Below are 18048 nucleotides of genomic sequence, written 5' to 3'. Positions count from 1 at the left end.
TCAATTACTGTGAAAAGTTAAATGCATAACACGATTATCGAATTTTCATCACTATAAAAGTTACCAATTAAGTAGTACGAGAACATTTAACGAATATTCGAGCTAGTACTGAAGAATTTCAAGTATAAACTGAAAGTTCTTAATTGGCCAGATCTCCTATTAAGATTGTGTGGAACGTTTCCAATGGAGTGTAGTTTTTATAATTGCCTGGTATAACAACGAGAGCGTTGGCGTTGACTAAGCTGTTTATTCTACTGCTCACTTGATTCCCAGTTGTTGTCGCTGTGAAGGCCCCATCAGAGAATCTCACTTGAGCTCTGAGGTAAGAAGGTCTTTCATCGTTGTTTGTCACGAGAGGAACCTGTGAGAACATGAAATAACATATACACCAATAAGGGACTCCAAAAGAGAACAAAAAAAAAAACATTTCATATGTCATATTTTCTACGAAGGTGCCCAAAACGAGGTGTTCTATTTTTCTAAAAACTGCAGGATTGGTTGTAGCCAGTGGTAATAGGGCAACCATTGATTAGAGGCTGCATAGCAGCACATTTTGCTGAAGTTCCTTTTTCCGAGAACTTTCGTAATTTTTAATCGATATCAATAGGGAATACTCCTTCTGACGAAAATGATGTGTATTTTAAGAAATATCTTTGAAACGTCACATTTTGAAATAACAATTTCAACCGTTTCCCAAAAAAATTATTTTAAGTACCCACTTAAAAATGAAAAATGAAAATGGGTATTTAAAATTTAAAGCGTTTCGTTTCTGTGGTTGAGAATGAGAAACACACTATTTCTAGTTAAAAAACTTTATTTTACTCTGTAGGCGATCGATTTCGGTTTTCAAAAACCATCATCAGGCCAGCTGAAAATCAACAATATTTCAGACAAACACAATAATTTTCCTTCATTGTAACAAATTGAGGTTATGAAAGTAATTATAGAAAAGGCAGGTGTGTGCAACGTACCGTCAATCGAAGTAAAATGTGAAAGATATCAACCATCTATCATGAAAAATTTCGTAAAACAACAAATTCTCCATATATTATCGTGATCAGGATCAGGAAAGGCACAGCGTGGGATCAAATTAACCTATGGTATGGGGGTACAGGAAACGGAAAATGGAACTATCATTATCATAGTCAAAAAGGAGACTTCAAAAGTATGGCGGGAAAATTCAAAATCGGTCAAATGAAAGGGGATATAAGCTTGAAGATATTCTTGGATGTACTGAAATCTAAAGTGTTGTTTAAAAGATGATTACTGTTTTTCTCTTTTAATATTTCATATTGTTCAAGAAGGGTTCATTTAAAGTAATTATTCTCAGCATGTAAAATCACTAGGTTGTTGAAATCTGTTTTATGATTATGTTCTATAAGGTGTTCTCCAAGAGATGAATGAGGTCTATTTTTCAGGTGTTCGTTAAATCTTTTCTTCATGTTTCGGGTTGTCATACCGATATAAAAGGATTCGCAATCTGCGCATGAAATCTTATAAACTCCGCTAAATTGTTCTTTATCAGATTTAGTCTTGCAGTTAACCAACATATTCTCTAGGGTTTTATGTCGCTTATTAGTGATGTTAAAATTATATTTTCTTAGAGTTGTACACAATTTGTGATTTAAACTCACATAGAAAGGTGTTGAAATAAAATGTCCTTTATCTAATATATGTGGGTAGATTTCTTTAATTGTCAGTTTTCTTTTTATAGATTTAAAAATGTTGTCCAAAAATTCATCTTTGTATTGGTTGTTTCTCCCAATCTGATATATGGTCTTTAACTCTTTTTTATAGTCTTCTTTAGATAGGGGGACATTAAGAAGTCTCCTGAACAAAAATGTGAAGGCCGCTCTTTTTGCAGGGGGTGCGTGGTAGGAATTGTAAGGGATGATCGAATCAGTTTGAGTGGGTTTTCTGTATATGTTGAAGGAGAAAACATTGTCTACACTTAAGGTTATAGTCAGGTCAAGAAAATTGATAGAATTCGACAAAGACCTCTCCAAGGAAAATTTGATCTTAAATTTGGAATTTATTAAGTCGAAAAAATCTGTGAGTTCTTGATCAGTACCTGACCATACACAAAAGATGTCATCTATATATATATATATATATCCGGTTTTATAGCGTCCTACGCCTTCCGGTTCCCAGTCTCCAGCCTCTTCTATCCTCCCATTCTCCTGGTCTCAGATTTCTCTCAGACATTGCTTTTTGTATGCCGCTCATCCAGGTAACCTTTGGCCTTCCTCGCTTCTTCCTTTCCCTCGGTACCCACTTCAGAGCAAGTTTAGGAATTCTTTGATCTGACATTCTCTCAACATGTCCATACCAAATGAGCTGCTTCTGCTGAGTATCCTCTATTATTGTTTTTTCTACCTTCATAAGTTCCCTTACTCTTTCATTTCTCATCCTATCCATTCGCGATACTCGGGCTGATCTTCGCCAAAAGTCCATTTCAAGAGCTAGAAGTCTTTTTTCAAGGCTTTTTGTTAACTGCCATGTTTCACTTCCATATAGGACGATACTCTTGAACACAGAGGAATAAATATAGCGTTTCTTCTCAGCTGAAATGCTTTTGGACCATAGGATCGAGTTTAAGTGTCTTATGGTTGTTTTTCCCTTGTTTATTCTGCTCTCTATTTCGTTTTGTGTTCTTCCATCTGCTGTTATTTTCGTCCCTAAATAGATGTATTCATCGCAGGCGTCTATTTCAACGTCGTCATTCACCATCAACTTTTCTTTCTCTCCGCCAACGCACATATATTTGGTTTTTCTTAGATTTACTGTGAGACCCCAATTTTGGTATTCTTCGAAAAGTCTTCTTGACATGAACTCCAGATCTTCTTTATCTTGTGCAATCACAACTTGATCATCCGCAAAGTGAAGTGTGTAAAGTGCTGTATCGTCTGTAAGCTGAATTCCCATTCCATGGCAAGATCTTCTCCATCTCTTCAAAGCTTCATTTAAGTATATTTTAAATAGAGTGGTGGATAAACAGCAGCCCTGCCTGAGACCTTTTGTAACTGTGAAGGTTGGCGAGAGAGATTTTCCCAGTTTTACTCTTGAGTAAGATTGTCCGTATAATTGTTTTATTGCACTGATTGCCGTGCTGTTGATTGGTGACATTTCTAATACCTGCCACAGTTTCTTTATCGGAACTGTATCGTATGCCCTCGTGAGGTCTACAAATAGAAGGTGAACTTCTCGATTTGTTGCTGTTTTTTTCTCATTTATTTGGTTGATGCTGAAGATGTTGTCTACACATGACCTGCCAGCTCTGAAACCTGATTGTTGTTCAATATCATAGGGATCGTATTCGTCTTCGATTATTTTTCTCAATATTTTCCCATATATTCTACTGAAGGTACTCGTTACTGAAATGCATCTATAGTTTTGGCACTCACTCTTCACTCCTTTTTTATGGATTGGTGTGATCCAAGCTTCCTTCCAAACTTCCGGTATTGCCGCTCCATTTATAAACTTCTCGAATAGATGGCGCAACATCTTCACCAGTTTTTCTGTGCCATTTTTCAGCAGCTCTGCTGGGATTCCTTCAGGTCCTGCAGCTTTTTTGTTTCTCATGCTCTTTAATGCTTTCCAAACCATTTCCTCTTTGACTTGTATATGCTGTCCCTGGATGGTGTAATTAGTTGGTGAGTGTGTTAAATATTGTTCTCTGTCTTCATTCAGTTCCTGCTCAAAGTATTCTTTCCATCTTTCCAGTTTTATTGGGTTCAAATTGATCTTGTTTGCGCTTTCTCTCCTCAGTTCCTTGATTAGTTTCCATGATTCGGACGATCTTGCTCCTCCAATATGGGACTCTATTTCTTGACATTTCCTCTCCCATGTTTCGTCTTTGTTCTGGATCACCATACGTTTGAACTTCGCTCGTTCACGTTTATATGATATATTATCATTAATATCATTAGAGTTGAGCATCCTGTTATATGCATGCTGTTTAATCCGTTTTTGTTGCTCCATCTCATCATTCCAAGTAAGCTGAGCATTGTGTGAGTTGGTATTTTTCCTTTCACCTAGTGCTTCTTTGGCCGCAGTGTGTAATGTTTTAACTATGTGTTCATATAGTGCATTCGGAGTATCTTCTAAGAAACTTTCATTCAGTTTTTGGTCCAGGCGGCTTTGATACAATGTTTTAGTGCTCTGGTGGTAAAATCCGTCCAAGTTGTATCTAACTTCCTCCAATTTATCTCCCTGCAATTGTGCTTCGTTCTGTTCTCTATCATTTTTGAACGGTATAAAAACTTGTGCTTTTATCAAATAATGATCCGACCCGCAATCTGCTCCTCGGTATGCTCTTACGTCTCGAACTTTCCATCTGATGTTTTGTTTTACTATCACATAGTCGATGATTGATCGTAGGCCTCTGGTTTGTTGGCGCCAAGTGTACTTGTGAATATCTCTATGTGGATAAAACCCATTTAAAATTTTGAGACTTTGTTGTTCGCAGAACTGTATTAGTCGTTGACCATTATTATTCAGAACTTCTTCACCATATTCTCCAATGACCTTATCATTTTTCTTTCGTCCTGTCCGAGCGTTGAAGTCGCCAAGTAAGATCACTTCACGTTGATTACCAACCCTCACGAGTACATCCTCCAATTGTTCTTGAAACTGATCCTTTTCAAGGACGGTAGCATCTTCGTTCGGGGCATAAACACCTATGACAGTTGTTCTATGTCCTTTTAGGTTGAAATTTGCTGAGATTATCCTCTCATTTACAGCTTCCCAATCTGTAAGTTTGTGTTTAAGTTCTTTTTTAATCAGTAAAGATACTCCTTTGCTTGCTCTATTGCTTTTAGGGACTCCGCTGTAAACATGAATATAGTCTCCAACTTGTTCTATACCGTTTCCTTTCTTCTTCGTTTCGGTTAAGGCAACGATGTCGACTTTTCCTTGCTTCATAACCTTCTCGACCTCCACCAATTTTCCCCTTATCCCTTGAACATTCCATGTACCAAAAATCATTTCCTTATGCCGTTTCATTCGTCGCCGTGAAATTCCGTCCAGATTCCGAGGCTGGTTTGTGGTTTTTTTTGCTGTAGATGTCATCTACGTATCTTTTTCACATAATGATATTCTCTCTGATGATTATCCAGTCCTGATCTATCCATACTTTCCATGACAGATTCACCAACCTCTCTAACATAAACCTAGACGAAGATGAAATGAAGATCGTTAATTTGGGACAAAAATTCTCGCCAATACCTCATTCACTAGATGTTTTCAAGACAGCCATTGACATCGAAGTGCAGACCAGGAACAACCCCTGTTATGATTCAATAGCAGAAGATGTAGCGAGGAACCTAGGATTTTTCAGAAATAGAAAGGTAGAGGTGTGCAACCGCGAACAACTTAAAGTGAACTTCCTTTTACAGAAAACCATTAAGAAATTACAGGAGAAAATAGCTGAAAACAACCTAATAATAACCAAAGCAGATAAGAATGCAGGTTTGGTATTATTAAATAGGGAGCTATACATTAATAAAACACTCAAATTTTTCGATGACAATGATATAATCAAAAACAAAAATAATCCTTTTTTGAAGTATTGTAATAAGGTCAATGACACCATAAAGAAAACCCTTCCAACCCTACAAAAGCTTGGCGAGACAATTCATTCTATAAAAGAGAAGAATCCTCTCCTTCCGAGATTATATAGTTTGATAAAATTGCATAAACCTGATAAAAGCATAAGACCAATAACTTCTACAATTTCCTCACCATGTCATAAAATATCTAAATTTATCAACCACCTTTTTATTAATAAACTCAAATATAGTTCAACTTATTCAATAAAGAACTCTTTAGAGTTGATAGAACACATTAAGGTAAATTAGATCCCAATAAGACTTACACTCTCGTTTCTTTTGACATTGTTAATTTGTACACTAATATCCCAGTTGTTGAATCACTTAGTTTACTCAGAGAATATCTGGTTGAGTACATTAATTCTGACAACGACATGAATCTAAATAGTGCAGACATAGACAACATTTGTAAACTTTGTGAACTAATTACAGAGCAAAACTTTTTTATATTTGATGGTTCCATCTATTCAATGAAGGACGGTTTACCTATGGGTCTACCATCCAGTGGACTTATCGCAGATAAATATGTAGACAAAACAGAAGAACAAATAATGAGACTACCAGGTAGCGAGAATATCATTATGTGGAAAAGATACGTAGATGACATCTTTCGTGTATGGTCAGGTACTGATCAAGAACTCACAGATTTTTTCGACTTAATAAATTCCAAATTTAAGATCAAATTTTCCTTGGAGAGGTCTTTGTCGAATTCTATCAATTTTCTTGACCTGACTATAACCTTAAGTGTAGACAATGTTTTCTCCTTCAACATATACAGAAAACCCACTCAAACTGATTCGATCATCCCTTACAATTCCTACCACGCACCCCCTGCAAAAAGAGCGGCCTTCACATTTTTGTTCAGGAGACTTCTTAATGTCCCCCTATCTAAAGACGACTATAAAAAAGAGTTAAAGACCATATATCAGATTGGGAGAAACAACCAATACAAAGATGAATTTTTGGACAACATTTTTAAATCTATAAAAAGAAAACTGACAATTAAAGAAATCTACCCACATATATTAGATAAAGGACATTTTATTTCAACACCTTTCTATGTGAGTTTAAATCACAAATTGTGTACAACTCTAAGAAAATATAATTTTAACATCACTAATAAGGGACATAAAACCCTAGAGAATATGTTGGTTAACTGCAAGACTAAATCTGATAAAGAACAATTTAGCGGAGTTTATAAGATTTCATGCGCAGATTGCGAATCCTTTTATATCGGTATGACAACCCGAAACATGAAGAAAAGATTTAACGAACACCTGAAAAATAGACCTCATTCATCTCTTGGAGAACACCTTATAGAACATAATCATAAAACAGATTTCAACAACCTAGTGATTTTACATGCTGAGAATAATTACTTTAAATGAACCCTTCTTGAACAATATGAAATATTAAAAGAGAAAAACAGTAATCATCTTTTAAACAACACTTTAGATTTCAGTACATCCAAGAATATCTTCAAGCTTATATCCCCTTTCATTTGACCGATTTTGAATTTTCCCGCCATACTTTTGAAGTCTCCTTTTTGACTATGATAGTTCCATTTTCCGTTTCCTGTACCCCCATACCATAGGTTAATTTGATCCCACGCTGTGCCTTTCCTGATCCTGATCACGATAATATATGGAGAATTTGTTGTTTTACGAAATTTTTCATGATAGATGGTTGATATCTTTCACATTTTACTTCGATTGACGGTACGTTGCATACACCTGCCTTTTCTATAATTACTTTCATAACCTCAATTTGTTACAATGAAGGAAAATTATTGTGTTTGTCTGAAATATTGTTGATTTTCAGCTGGCCTGATGATGGTTTTTGAAAACCGAAATCGATCGCCTACAGAGTAAAATAAAGTTTTTTAACTAGAAATAGTTCGTTTCTCATTCTCAACCACATTAATTGTTGACACACTGATGGAAGAATTCATTCACAAAAAACGTTTCGTTTCTATTGCACAAGTTGGCAACATCCACTGAATTATGCGTTGATGAGATAGACAAAGATGGCTATCTATGAAGTCTTCGACGAACGAGGAAGGTCGTGAAATTTTATGGTATTTTTATGGCCGGTTGCGGTTGAGGCTCGCCAGTGAATACGCGCCTAATGATGGCTGTAAATCAACAGCTGTTTTTTTATAAACAAGCTATTGTTCTTTTTATTTTCTACTAGGCGCTGTTGCAAAATCTTAAAATAGAAACGAAGCGATTTAATTTTTAAAACCTCATATTTAAAGAATGGTTTGAAATACTTTCCGAGGTGCATTTGAAAAATTCATGAAAGCAACTCATAATTATTCAGTTTTAACTTGCATATGCTGTGATAACCCAAATTGAGGAGAATTTCCCATTGTTTCTACATCAAATTGTAGAGAAATTCTTTGTCATTGAAACAAACTACAGAAACATTTTCCGAAAATGTTGATAGCTTCCCAGGTGACCAGTAACATATCTGTTATGTTTTCTTGAGAGATCGAATGGGGAACTTTGTTATGTGTTATTTTTCTGTAACCATTACGTGTCTCATACGATATTTGGGATGTATCTGTGCTGTATCCGAATGATATCCACATTTTGTAAATTTCATGTTCCCGTTCCATGATATCTACGCAACATATTTGTAACATTATTTTTTATTTGCTATGTATCATTTTGAGATCATGAACAGAGCATGACACCATAAGCGTTTTAACTACCGTCGAGGGCGCTGTTAAACGTAAACAAATATGGATTGTGAGAAATGCTATTGATATTGTCGTTTTGATATGTATTTATTGTCATTTAGAAGTTTTGTCAGTTGAATAGTGGATAATTGAAAGTAAGTGCAGATATTGAACGTTGTTTGATTAGTTATTACTGTGTCATAGTGATTTTCAAGTGAAATGGTGAATTACTGACAAGAAAGTGCTATGAATATCGAACTATGTAGGTCAATAAATCATCTGTCGTATTTTCATAGCAGTACTATCCAACATAAAAGGTTATGTTTTTATTATATCCAGCATATAAAAATTATATTTGAATAAATGATGTTCTGTTTGGTGTAGATTTCGATATAGGTTATTTCCTCACGTGTTGCATGTACCTCATAACGAATGAAGCATACCGAATAACAGCTTCCCAAGAAAAGCCTTGTATATAATGTTGACCATTCAGAGCTCATCCGTTTTCAATAAATAATAATTCTGTACGTTTCCGTTTCTTGATAGAGCTTGGCGTGTTTATAAAATTCCAGGCTTTTATTTGAATACATATGAATCTTCGAAAGAAATCAAGATATCAAGGTGAAATAAAAACTGATAGATGGCGAAAAGAATGTTTTTTGTAATTAACTGAGTGTGAACTCTACAAATTTTCTGAACTATTTCACAGGCTGTTGAGAAATTGGAATCATATACTGTAAATGAGCTATCAACATTTTTGGAATATTTTCCTTGAGTTTGTTTCTATACCAAAGAATTCAGCTACAATTTGGGGTGGAAAATGGATGAAAAATTATAAAAGTTCTTGGACAAAGAACCGGTGAGTGTATGTAAAAGATTGGAGATCCTGTATGCAATTTTCATTTGAAAAAGACAAATAATGAGGATTCAACATGAAGAGCAACATGATGTATGGCTCTGGAAAGGTCCAGAGGGATAACATCAGCAGGTCCACAGTGGACAGATTTAGTCCAGGGCGTGAGAGTCACTCCCACTCTCAAGAATGACCTCTGAAAACGCTCAAATACCCTACACCTCTCTTACAGGGTATATGACAAACTTTTAGAGTTCGATCATTAAAAGTTTGCTTTCATATCTATTGATGATTTGAAAGAACATCAATATACTGAATATTTCAAAACTCTCGGTAATAGATTTATTGCAGGCGGAGATTACAACAGTAAAAATGTCAAATTCGGGTCAAGATTAACAACTACCAGAGGCAGAGAAATGCTAAAATCAATTGAATCATGCAAATTTACATATGCTAGCTCAGGTAGTCCCACATATTGGCCTACCGATCCACAGAAAATTCCAGATCTTCTAGATTTTTTTGTCATGAATGGTATAAATCATTCATATATCGATATAAAATCCAGCTATGATTTGTCCTCGGATCATTCACCAATAATTCTGACAGTCGGAACCTCTATCCAACAGAAGCAATCCTCACCAAAATTGCACAATAATAAAACAAATTGGAATGAATATCGAAAAATAATAGAGAAGTCCATAGATCTAAATATTAAATTAAAAACAACTGAAGAAATCGAACGAGCTGCAGAAAACTTCATTGAAAAATTACAGTCAGCTGCTAGAGACTCCACGCCAGAAATTAAAATACAAAAGAGAGCTAGGGATGTTCCCTTGGAGATAAAGATATTAATATCAGAAAAAAGAAGGGCAAGATCGAAATGGCAGCGAACACATCCGCCGACGGACAGAAAAATTTACAACGATCACTGTAAAAAATTAAAAAAAAGACTCAGAGAGATAAGAAATGAGGATATTAAAAATTATATCGGAAATCTATCAAGAACAGATAATTCCATCTGGAAACCTATTAAATCAAACAACAAACCAATAATTCCCATACCCCCCGTACGAAGAAGTTGTAACGACCCCTGGGCAAAAAATGACCCCGAAAAAGTGAAAGTGTTCGCTGAACATTTATTTTCTGTTTTTCAACCTTTTGACGATATTATAGATCAAGAAATAGAAGCTAGCTTGTCTGAACCAATATCGCTAACAAATTCCCTAAAATATTTCAAAACTAAAGAAATTGTGAAAGAAATCAATCTACTAAAATTGAAGAAGTCGCCAGGTATCGATTTAATAACTTCACAAATGTTAAAGGAACTACCCAAAAAAGGATTTACGTACTTAACATATATTTTTAATGCAGTTCTAAGAACAGGATATTGGCCTAAATGTCTTAAAATAGCAAAGATCATTATGATACCTAAGCCAGGTAAAAATCCATCAGAAGTTTCTTCATACAGACCAATAAGTCTATTACCAATTATTTCGAAAACTCTTGAGAAGCTTATCCTCCGGAAATTACATTCTGAGTCCTCTTTATTTGAAAAATTACCTAACTATCAATTCGGCTTTAGGGAAGGTCATTCAACAATACAGCAAGCTCATCGTATTGTCCAGGTAATAAACAAAGCCTTAGAAAACAAAGAATATTGCAACGGTGTCTTTTTAGATGTAAAACAAGCATTTGATAAGGTCTGGCATGCAGGTTTACTTTATAAGATTAAAAAATTATTACCTCCAGCATTCTTCCCCATTCTAAAATCCTATCTTAGTGATCGAACATTTCAAACCGCGATAAATACTGATTCATCTAATAAATATTCAATCAACGCAGGAGTCCCGCAAGGAAGTGTTCTCGGTCCTATACTATTTCTTCTATATACTTCAGATTTACCAATTACAAGTGATACAACTATAGGAACATTTGCAGATGACACCGTCATTCTTTCGAGCGATTCTGACCCACAAAAAACGTCGGACAATATACAGAGCCATTTGAATCAAATTGAACGATGGTTGGTTAAATGGAAAATGAAAGTTAATGAAACCAAATCTTCTCAAATAATATTTACTCTCAGAAAACAAGTATGTCCTCCAGTATCAATTAACAATGTAACCATACCACAATCTGAATCAGTCAAATATCTGGGCATGCATCTGGACCAGAAGCTCACTTGGAAGCAGCACTTAACAAAGAAAAGGAAACAAATGGAAATAAAGGTTAAAGAACTGCAATGGCTGATTGGAAAAAAATCCAATTTATCACTTGACAACAAAGTCCTGATATATAAATGTGTCATTCAACCCATCTGGACATATGGAATTGAACTTTGGGGCTGTGCATCAAAGTCGAACATTGACATTATACAAAGATGTCAGTCAAAAATTCTAAGACAAATGATTGGTGCTCCATGGTTTGTCACAAACCATACCATACACACGGATCTAAACATCCCCAAGGTCCAAGATACCATCCGTAGCAGATCGGAAACGTACCACCAGAGATTAGAAGCTCACCAAAACCACCTGATGCAACCTATGCTGAACCCAGTAATCAACAAAAGATTGAAGAAGATGTGGCCAATAGAATTGTTGAATTCAAACAGGTAATGCCATGGGGCATTAACCTACAATAGTTTCTTCTTTTTTTATAGTTTTTTCTTTTTTTATTTTATTTTTATTCAAATTTTGTATCAACACTTTAGCTTATAGATTATGTGTATATATCTGATTGCTAAATAAACTATGAGAAAAAAAAAAAAAAAATATCTATTGATCGAAATTCTATAATCGAATCTAGGCGTCGTGGCATATGCAGTGGTGCGGTCAGGTCTCTCTTCTAACAATCGAGGATTGCGTATCAGACTCGCTTGCAAAATCGCCAAGGCTTACTTGATAGTTTGCATGAAAGTTGGAAAACAAATAACCCTAAAAATTTTAAAGCCTAGTCAACAGGGAATATTTCTTAACGTTTCACATGTTTTTCTATATAAATATTATTGATCCAGAAAAAAATAATTGAAAGAATTGCTCAGAAAAAGGCACAACATTATCAATTATATGTCCAAAATAGATTTTTTTCGTCATGTTGAAGGCTCACTGGAAGAGTCATTATATCTCGGAAAATATACTGGTACCAAATGTTCCTATTACACCCCGGATGGCACAAAATATGAGCAAAAAATTCTTATTTAATCCATCTGTCGGAATTCTATTGGCGTTGTGTGAGCGGTAAGTTGGAGACTCATCAAAAATCATCTCGGAAAATATACAGCCACAATTTTTTTTTACTGCACAAAATTATTATTATATATACACCCTGTTTTTACTACTATAATGAATTAATTCAGACACTTAATGATCGAATCTATAGCATTAAATAAGACAATACATTCATTACCTACATTTATAGCCATTCGTGCTCACGCCCTAAAAGATCTACCTCAGTTATTCTGATACCGAACGTCTCTCCCCTTTATTAACGAAGAAGATTTAATTCGATTAATTTGTTCAGATAGCGGTCCTAACTGAGCTGGTTTCGGATTCAAAACGAACTTTCCTGCAAGAACTCGCAGGCACTTGGCTAGTTAATTGAATTTCGAGATTAGACCGATAGGAATTGATGCCAGTCCGAATGGAAGTTGTGGGGGGATAAGAATTAGTATATTGATTCGAAGTGTTTAGACACTATTTGCGTATCAAACCGATATTGCTGTTTTAATTTCAAATTGGAATGAAAAATTTTCTTGCTAAAAGACATAACATCCTTTGAAATAGTTTCGAATTCTTCAAGTTCAGTTTGGCATGTCGATCAACCATTGAAAGGATTTGTTATTTCAAAGTCGACGGTAAAGTATAGATTCTGCATATGAACTGAAGTGACTTCGAAGCAAACACTAAGCCAATCTAGTCTGCACAAACCATGGGCTCCAAATGTTGCTTAGAGTAATTATTAGAAGAGGTACTTAGAGGTTAAGAAATTTTGAGCGAAAAACTGCTGCATTCTCATTTATATAAATTTAAAAACAACATTGCGAGCATTTTCATCAAAATATATGGAACAACGTTATCAGAGCCGAATAAAACGTAAATATGATGGGGACTCAATTAGGTGTATATAGCGAGCACAAACATCCCAGGGATGTTTTGGGATGTTTCGAAAATGTTGGCATGAGGATGTTTCTTTGAAACGTAATATGCACTTCCCAAAGAGTTCTCCAAAGGCTATTGGAAATCTTTATTTGTTCTGATCTGTGCCATCTGTGGCATTTCTTCGTCTACCTACTGAGAGGTACTGTCGAGTTGAAACGTGTGGATATCTTCTCTTGCCGTCGCATAGTTTGCCTTGGGAGGTTTATTCCAAATAAACAATATACAATTGACCTATTTCATTTTGCCGCCATTTCCACTTTCTTCGTAGTTTGGACTGTGGACTGTTCGGAGTTGAAAGTTGATTGGTGATTTATTATTATTATTATTATTATTTATTTGATAAGAGTTAAGAAACAATTCTATAAACTCAAAGAATACAAAAAAAAAGAAGTAATGCAAAGAATACAAAAAAAGAAGTAATGCATATCCCGAGAGAAAAAGAAGAAGAAAAAAAAACAAAAAGAAAAAAACAAAACTTGAATGAGTTACAACTTGAAGATAGAAAAATTATAAATATTGAAAAATATTGAATGAAACAGATGAAACAATGCAACGTCCTCAAGATTGGCGACCCTGCATCCATCCATCGTATCTGTTCTTGAAATTGTTCACAGAGGTGGCATCCACGACGGCAGATGGTAATTGATTCCAAAAATGAAACACTCTGTTGGGAAGGAAGTGTTCCCTCTGAGATGTTTTGAAATTTTCCCTCCGCAACTTATATCTGTGGCCACGCAAACGTTCATCGTTGTTGAGAGAGAAAATTCCACCGAGATCTACATTAAAAAGGCCGTTGAGGGCTCTATATGTGATGATGAGGTCCCCTCTAGTCCGTCTTTCAGAGAACAGGGGAATATTCATAATAGAAAGCCGTTCGGGATAGCTAGGCCGCTGCACACCATACGGGATTCTGGTCGCACGACGCTGGACACTCTCGAGTAGTTCCGCATCACGAACCAGAGACGGGGCCCAAATTGGACCGGCATATTCCAGGATTGGACGGACATAAGTAGTGTAAAGAATTCTGCAGGTGGCCGGGTCGCAACGGGAAAATGATCTACCCAGCAGATAAAGGACTCTTTTCGCCCTGTTAACTGTCTGCAAGATGTGATCAGACCAGGAGAGGTCATGCGAAATCACCACTCCAAGGTCACGATGAGAGCTCACGGGAGTAATGGCGTGGCCACTAAGAATATATTGGACGCCAGGATTATTCTTTCCCATGTGGACCACACAACATTTAAGCAGATTTAAGGGTAAAGACCATTTCACAGACCAGTTGTAGAGGGTGTCAAGATCCTGCTGAATGACACCAGGATTACCGAGGGGATTACCAAAGATCTTAGCATCGTCGGCAAAAAGTGAACAATGGGATCGAATGGTTCTTGGCAAATCCGACGTATAGAGGAGAAAATGTTACTAATGTCCTCAAATGATATCAAGATAGGTTTCGGAAAAGTCAAATTTTGAGTATGGTCAGACTCAAGATGTGAACTGACCGTAATTTCTATTTTGTGCTTCCAAAAATCGGCATTATCGATGTGAAATATGAAATCCACGGAAAACGTGGTCAACTACTACGATGAAATCGATCAATTCGACGAACATGAATGTAATGTGACGTGTCCGATCGTTTGATATCGATAAATCTACTTCGCTACATTCCATTGCAAGCCATAATAGCTCTATTTAATTTGTTTCTGGATGTGTTATAAGAGGGAAAAATCGTCTCTGGCAATGTCTAACGAACCTCCTCTGAACACTATCCAGTCTATCTATATAAATCCTATAGCGCGGATTCCAGACAACAGACCCAAAACATAAGATGCTGTTGACGTAGGCCAGGAAAAGAGTGCGAGCCACGTCGGCACTCCGGAATTCAAATGATGTTCGAAATATGAAACCAAGCATCCGATTGTCCCTTTTCGAAATATTAAAGATATGCTGATCGAAGAGCAATTTGGAGTCCAACGTGATACCCAGATCTTTCACGGAGTTGACGTTAGAAATAGGCTCACCGAAAATTCGGTATGTAACTGGCACAGAGATGGGTTTTCTGGAGAAAGTAATAGAGCAGCACTTAGATAGGTTTAAAAGGAGCTTGTTTTCCTTGCAAAAATCAGGAAATCGATTTAAATCTTCTTGAATACGTACTGTGTCGTTAGGACAGGAAATAGAATGAAACATCTTCAGATCATCGGCATAAAGAAGAGCTCTGCAAAATTTAAAGCATCTAATAACGCCATTAATAAAAAGCAAAAAAAGTAATGGGCCTAAGTGGGACCCCTGAGGTACACCCGATGTGATATAAACTGCTTCAGATCTGAAACAAACCAAACAAACACGCTGATGTCTATTAGTCAAATAGGACCCAAACCACCGGAGGAGACTCCCACACACACCAAACCCAGCAAGCTTAGAAATCATTATGGAGTGGTCAATTCTATCGAAAGCCTTGCTAAAGTCGGTATAGACAGCCCCAACCGAAAGTCCAGAATCCATATTACCAAGATATAATCCACATATAGGGACATATTAGTCTCCACTGAGCGATTTTTCGTGAAACCATGTTGTTCGGTGTTCAATATATTCTTGAAATCAAAATAAAGGAAATCCGTCACGATGCTCTCAAACAACTTACCAATTGCGCAGAGTTTAGAAATAGGTCTGTAGTTCTCAACAAGATTTTTATTCCCTGATTTGAATATAGGGGTGATACTGCTAACTTTCCATTTATAGGGGAAGCAACCATCCTTTAAAGACTTGTTGAATAAAATAAATAGAGGTTCAACAATCACATCGCAACAATTTTTCAGGAAAGAGGAAGGAATACCATCAGGGCCAGGACTCCCATTGCGCATGGACTTGATCTTAGTACGGATATCATCGCGCTCAATACTAAAATTAGATAAATGCAGAGGAACCCCTTCAGAAGGTTCATTATAGATTATAGCCGAGGAAGGAAGAAAAACTGAGGCAAAATAATCAGAGAACTTATTACAAATTTCCTGCGGGCTAGTCGAGACACCACTAGGTGTACCAACAGAATCAGGCAAACAAGGAGAACCCTTCTTATTCCCCACATATCGCCAGAAAAACTTCGGATCATTCACAATGCTACCCTCCACACTCGCCAAATACTTTTTGTAATCCTCTGAGATCAGATGCCTGGCTCTAGCCCTCAAAAGCCTGAATGTAACGTAATCCAACGAGTTGGCATACATCTTCCACCGCTTATGAAATTTTTTCTTTTCCCTTATGGTTTTGATAGAAGCTAGGGAGTACCAAGTTGGATATTTTCTGCAGTATTGGGGATAGGAAGGGACTGAACTATCAAATATATCATCCAAAATCTCATAGAATCTATCCACAGCAGTATCTAGATCTTGATAAGACAACTCGCTGGTCCAATCAATGGCACCAAGAGCTTCATTTATCGCACCAAAGTCAGCACGGTTGAAATTTCGATTGCGTGAATTACCCAAACATTTCTTATGATGAACATTTATATTAAACTATAAAGTATTATGACTTGGATCTTCAGGAACTAGAGGGAATTCAGAGAGTTGAAAATTGTTATTAAGAACTAAGTCAAGTATATTGTCGGAGACATTGACAAAGCTGTTGCACTGATTCAAGCCCGATAGGGAAATGGCGTCCACGAAGGAAGCCGAACAGAGATCTCTAGCATTACTTGGGATACAGAAGGAATTTAGTGGGTTCATATTCCACTTTATTTCTGGCAAGTTGAAGTCGCCGCAGATAACAAAGGTATCGTTACAATTATTATTATTAACTATATCACATAGGCTACTTGTAAAGGAAGTTAACGCCACCATGTCTCTCGGTGGGATGTAGGCACATCCAATGTGAACTCTAGCTTTGCTACCCCGATCAGGAACTATAGTTACCCAAATGTCCTCAGCTTCTGAGCACCAGGAGCTCACAGAAAAACTCGTGAGATTATTCGAGACTGCCACTAGAACACCACCCCCCTACTCTTGAGCGACGAGCCAGACCTTCTATCTCGCCGGTAGACGAGAGTTATTTAGTACCTCAGAGTCTTATTATAATTCTAAGATATTATCATCGAGCCAAGTTTCCGTTGGACAAATTATATCATATTCACTCATAGATGAATTTCTGTTGAGTACTGACAATTTAGATTTTGTACCACGTATATTTTGATAATATACAGAAAGACCCATGTAAAGAAAACAAAAAACAGAAAGAAAATGAACTAACAAATACAACCGACTACAACTCAGAGGACTTATACGATCTTAGATAGATCCTCTTCACTAGAGACCCTAACGACCCTCGACCTATCATCCTTTCTAACGGAGATGAAACCATTGTGTGTCCAAGCAAACTTATAGTTTTTGCTGCGTGTGACCTCTTTGGTCTTTTTCAGAAGAAGAATAGGGTTGTGGATTTAATCTAATGTGTAATAAAAAAAGCGTTTACAGCCACACAATACAATAGATTAGAAAAAAACCCCAGTAAAAAAATCCTTTCCCCTGTGAGTGTAGTGGATTGTAAATGATGATAACTGTCCACAAAATAAGCTGAAATACTTCATATTGAAGGGCATCTCGCACTGCAAAAATTTTCCTCGGAGGAAAAGAAAAAAAGTCTAAAATTATTCTGATTAATACTGTGAATAATCTAATGTGTGTCTTGTTTGACGTCCTGAAATGCATATCCTCTACGGAGAGTAACAAGTTGAGCCATGTTCCCAGA

The 18048-nt window shown here is 36.4% G+C and overlaps 2 protein-coding genes across 2 annotated transcripts; both read right to left on the bottom strand.

Moving 5' to 3' along the window:
• Positions 1 to 4: 4 nt before the first annotated feature.
• LOC123312263 (molybdenum cofactor synthesis protein cinnamon-like) lies at positions 5 to 1022 on the bottom strand. Its single transcript, XM_044896603.1, has 2 exons — positions 972 to 1022; positions 5 to 361 (listed from the first exon to the last, which is right to left on the bottom strand). Exons 1-2 carry the CDS (start codon positions 1005 to 1007, stop codon positions 140 to 142), a joined length of 258 nt encoding a protein of 85 aa, XP_044752538.1. The 5' UTR covers positions 1008 to 1022; the 3' UTR covers positions 5 to 139.
• Positions 1023 to 2121: 1099 nt separating this feature from the next.
• LOC123307480 lies at positions 2122 to 4986 on the bottom strand. Its single transcript, XM_044889810.1, has one exon. The coding sequence runs from the start codon at positions 4984 to 4986 to the stop codon at positions 2122 to 2124; it is 2865 nt and encodes a 954-aa protein (XP_044745745.1).
• Between the last annotated feature and the right edge of the window lie 13062 nt (positions 4987 to 18048).

The sequence above is a fragment of the Coccinella septempunctata genome, chromosome 1 (assembly GCF_907165205.1).
Source record: "Coccinella septempunctata chromosome 1, icCocSept1.1, whole genome shotgun sequence".
Lineage (NCBI taxonomy): Eukaryota > Metazoa > Arthropoda > Insecta > Coleoptera > Coccinellidae > Coccinella > Coccinella septempunctata.
The sequence above is the reverse complement of the archived record's forward strand: the minus strand, read 5'-3'. Positions and strand labels throughout refer to the sequence as shown.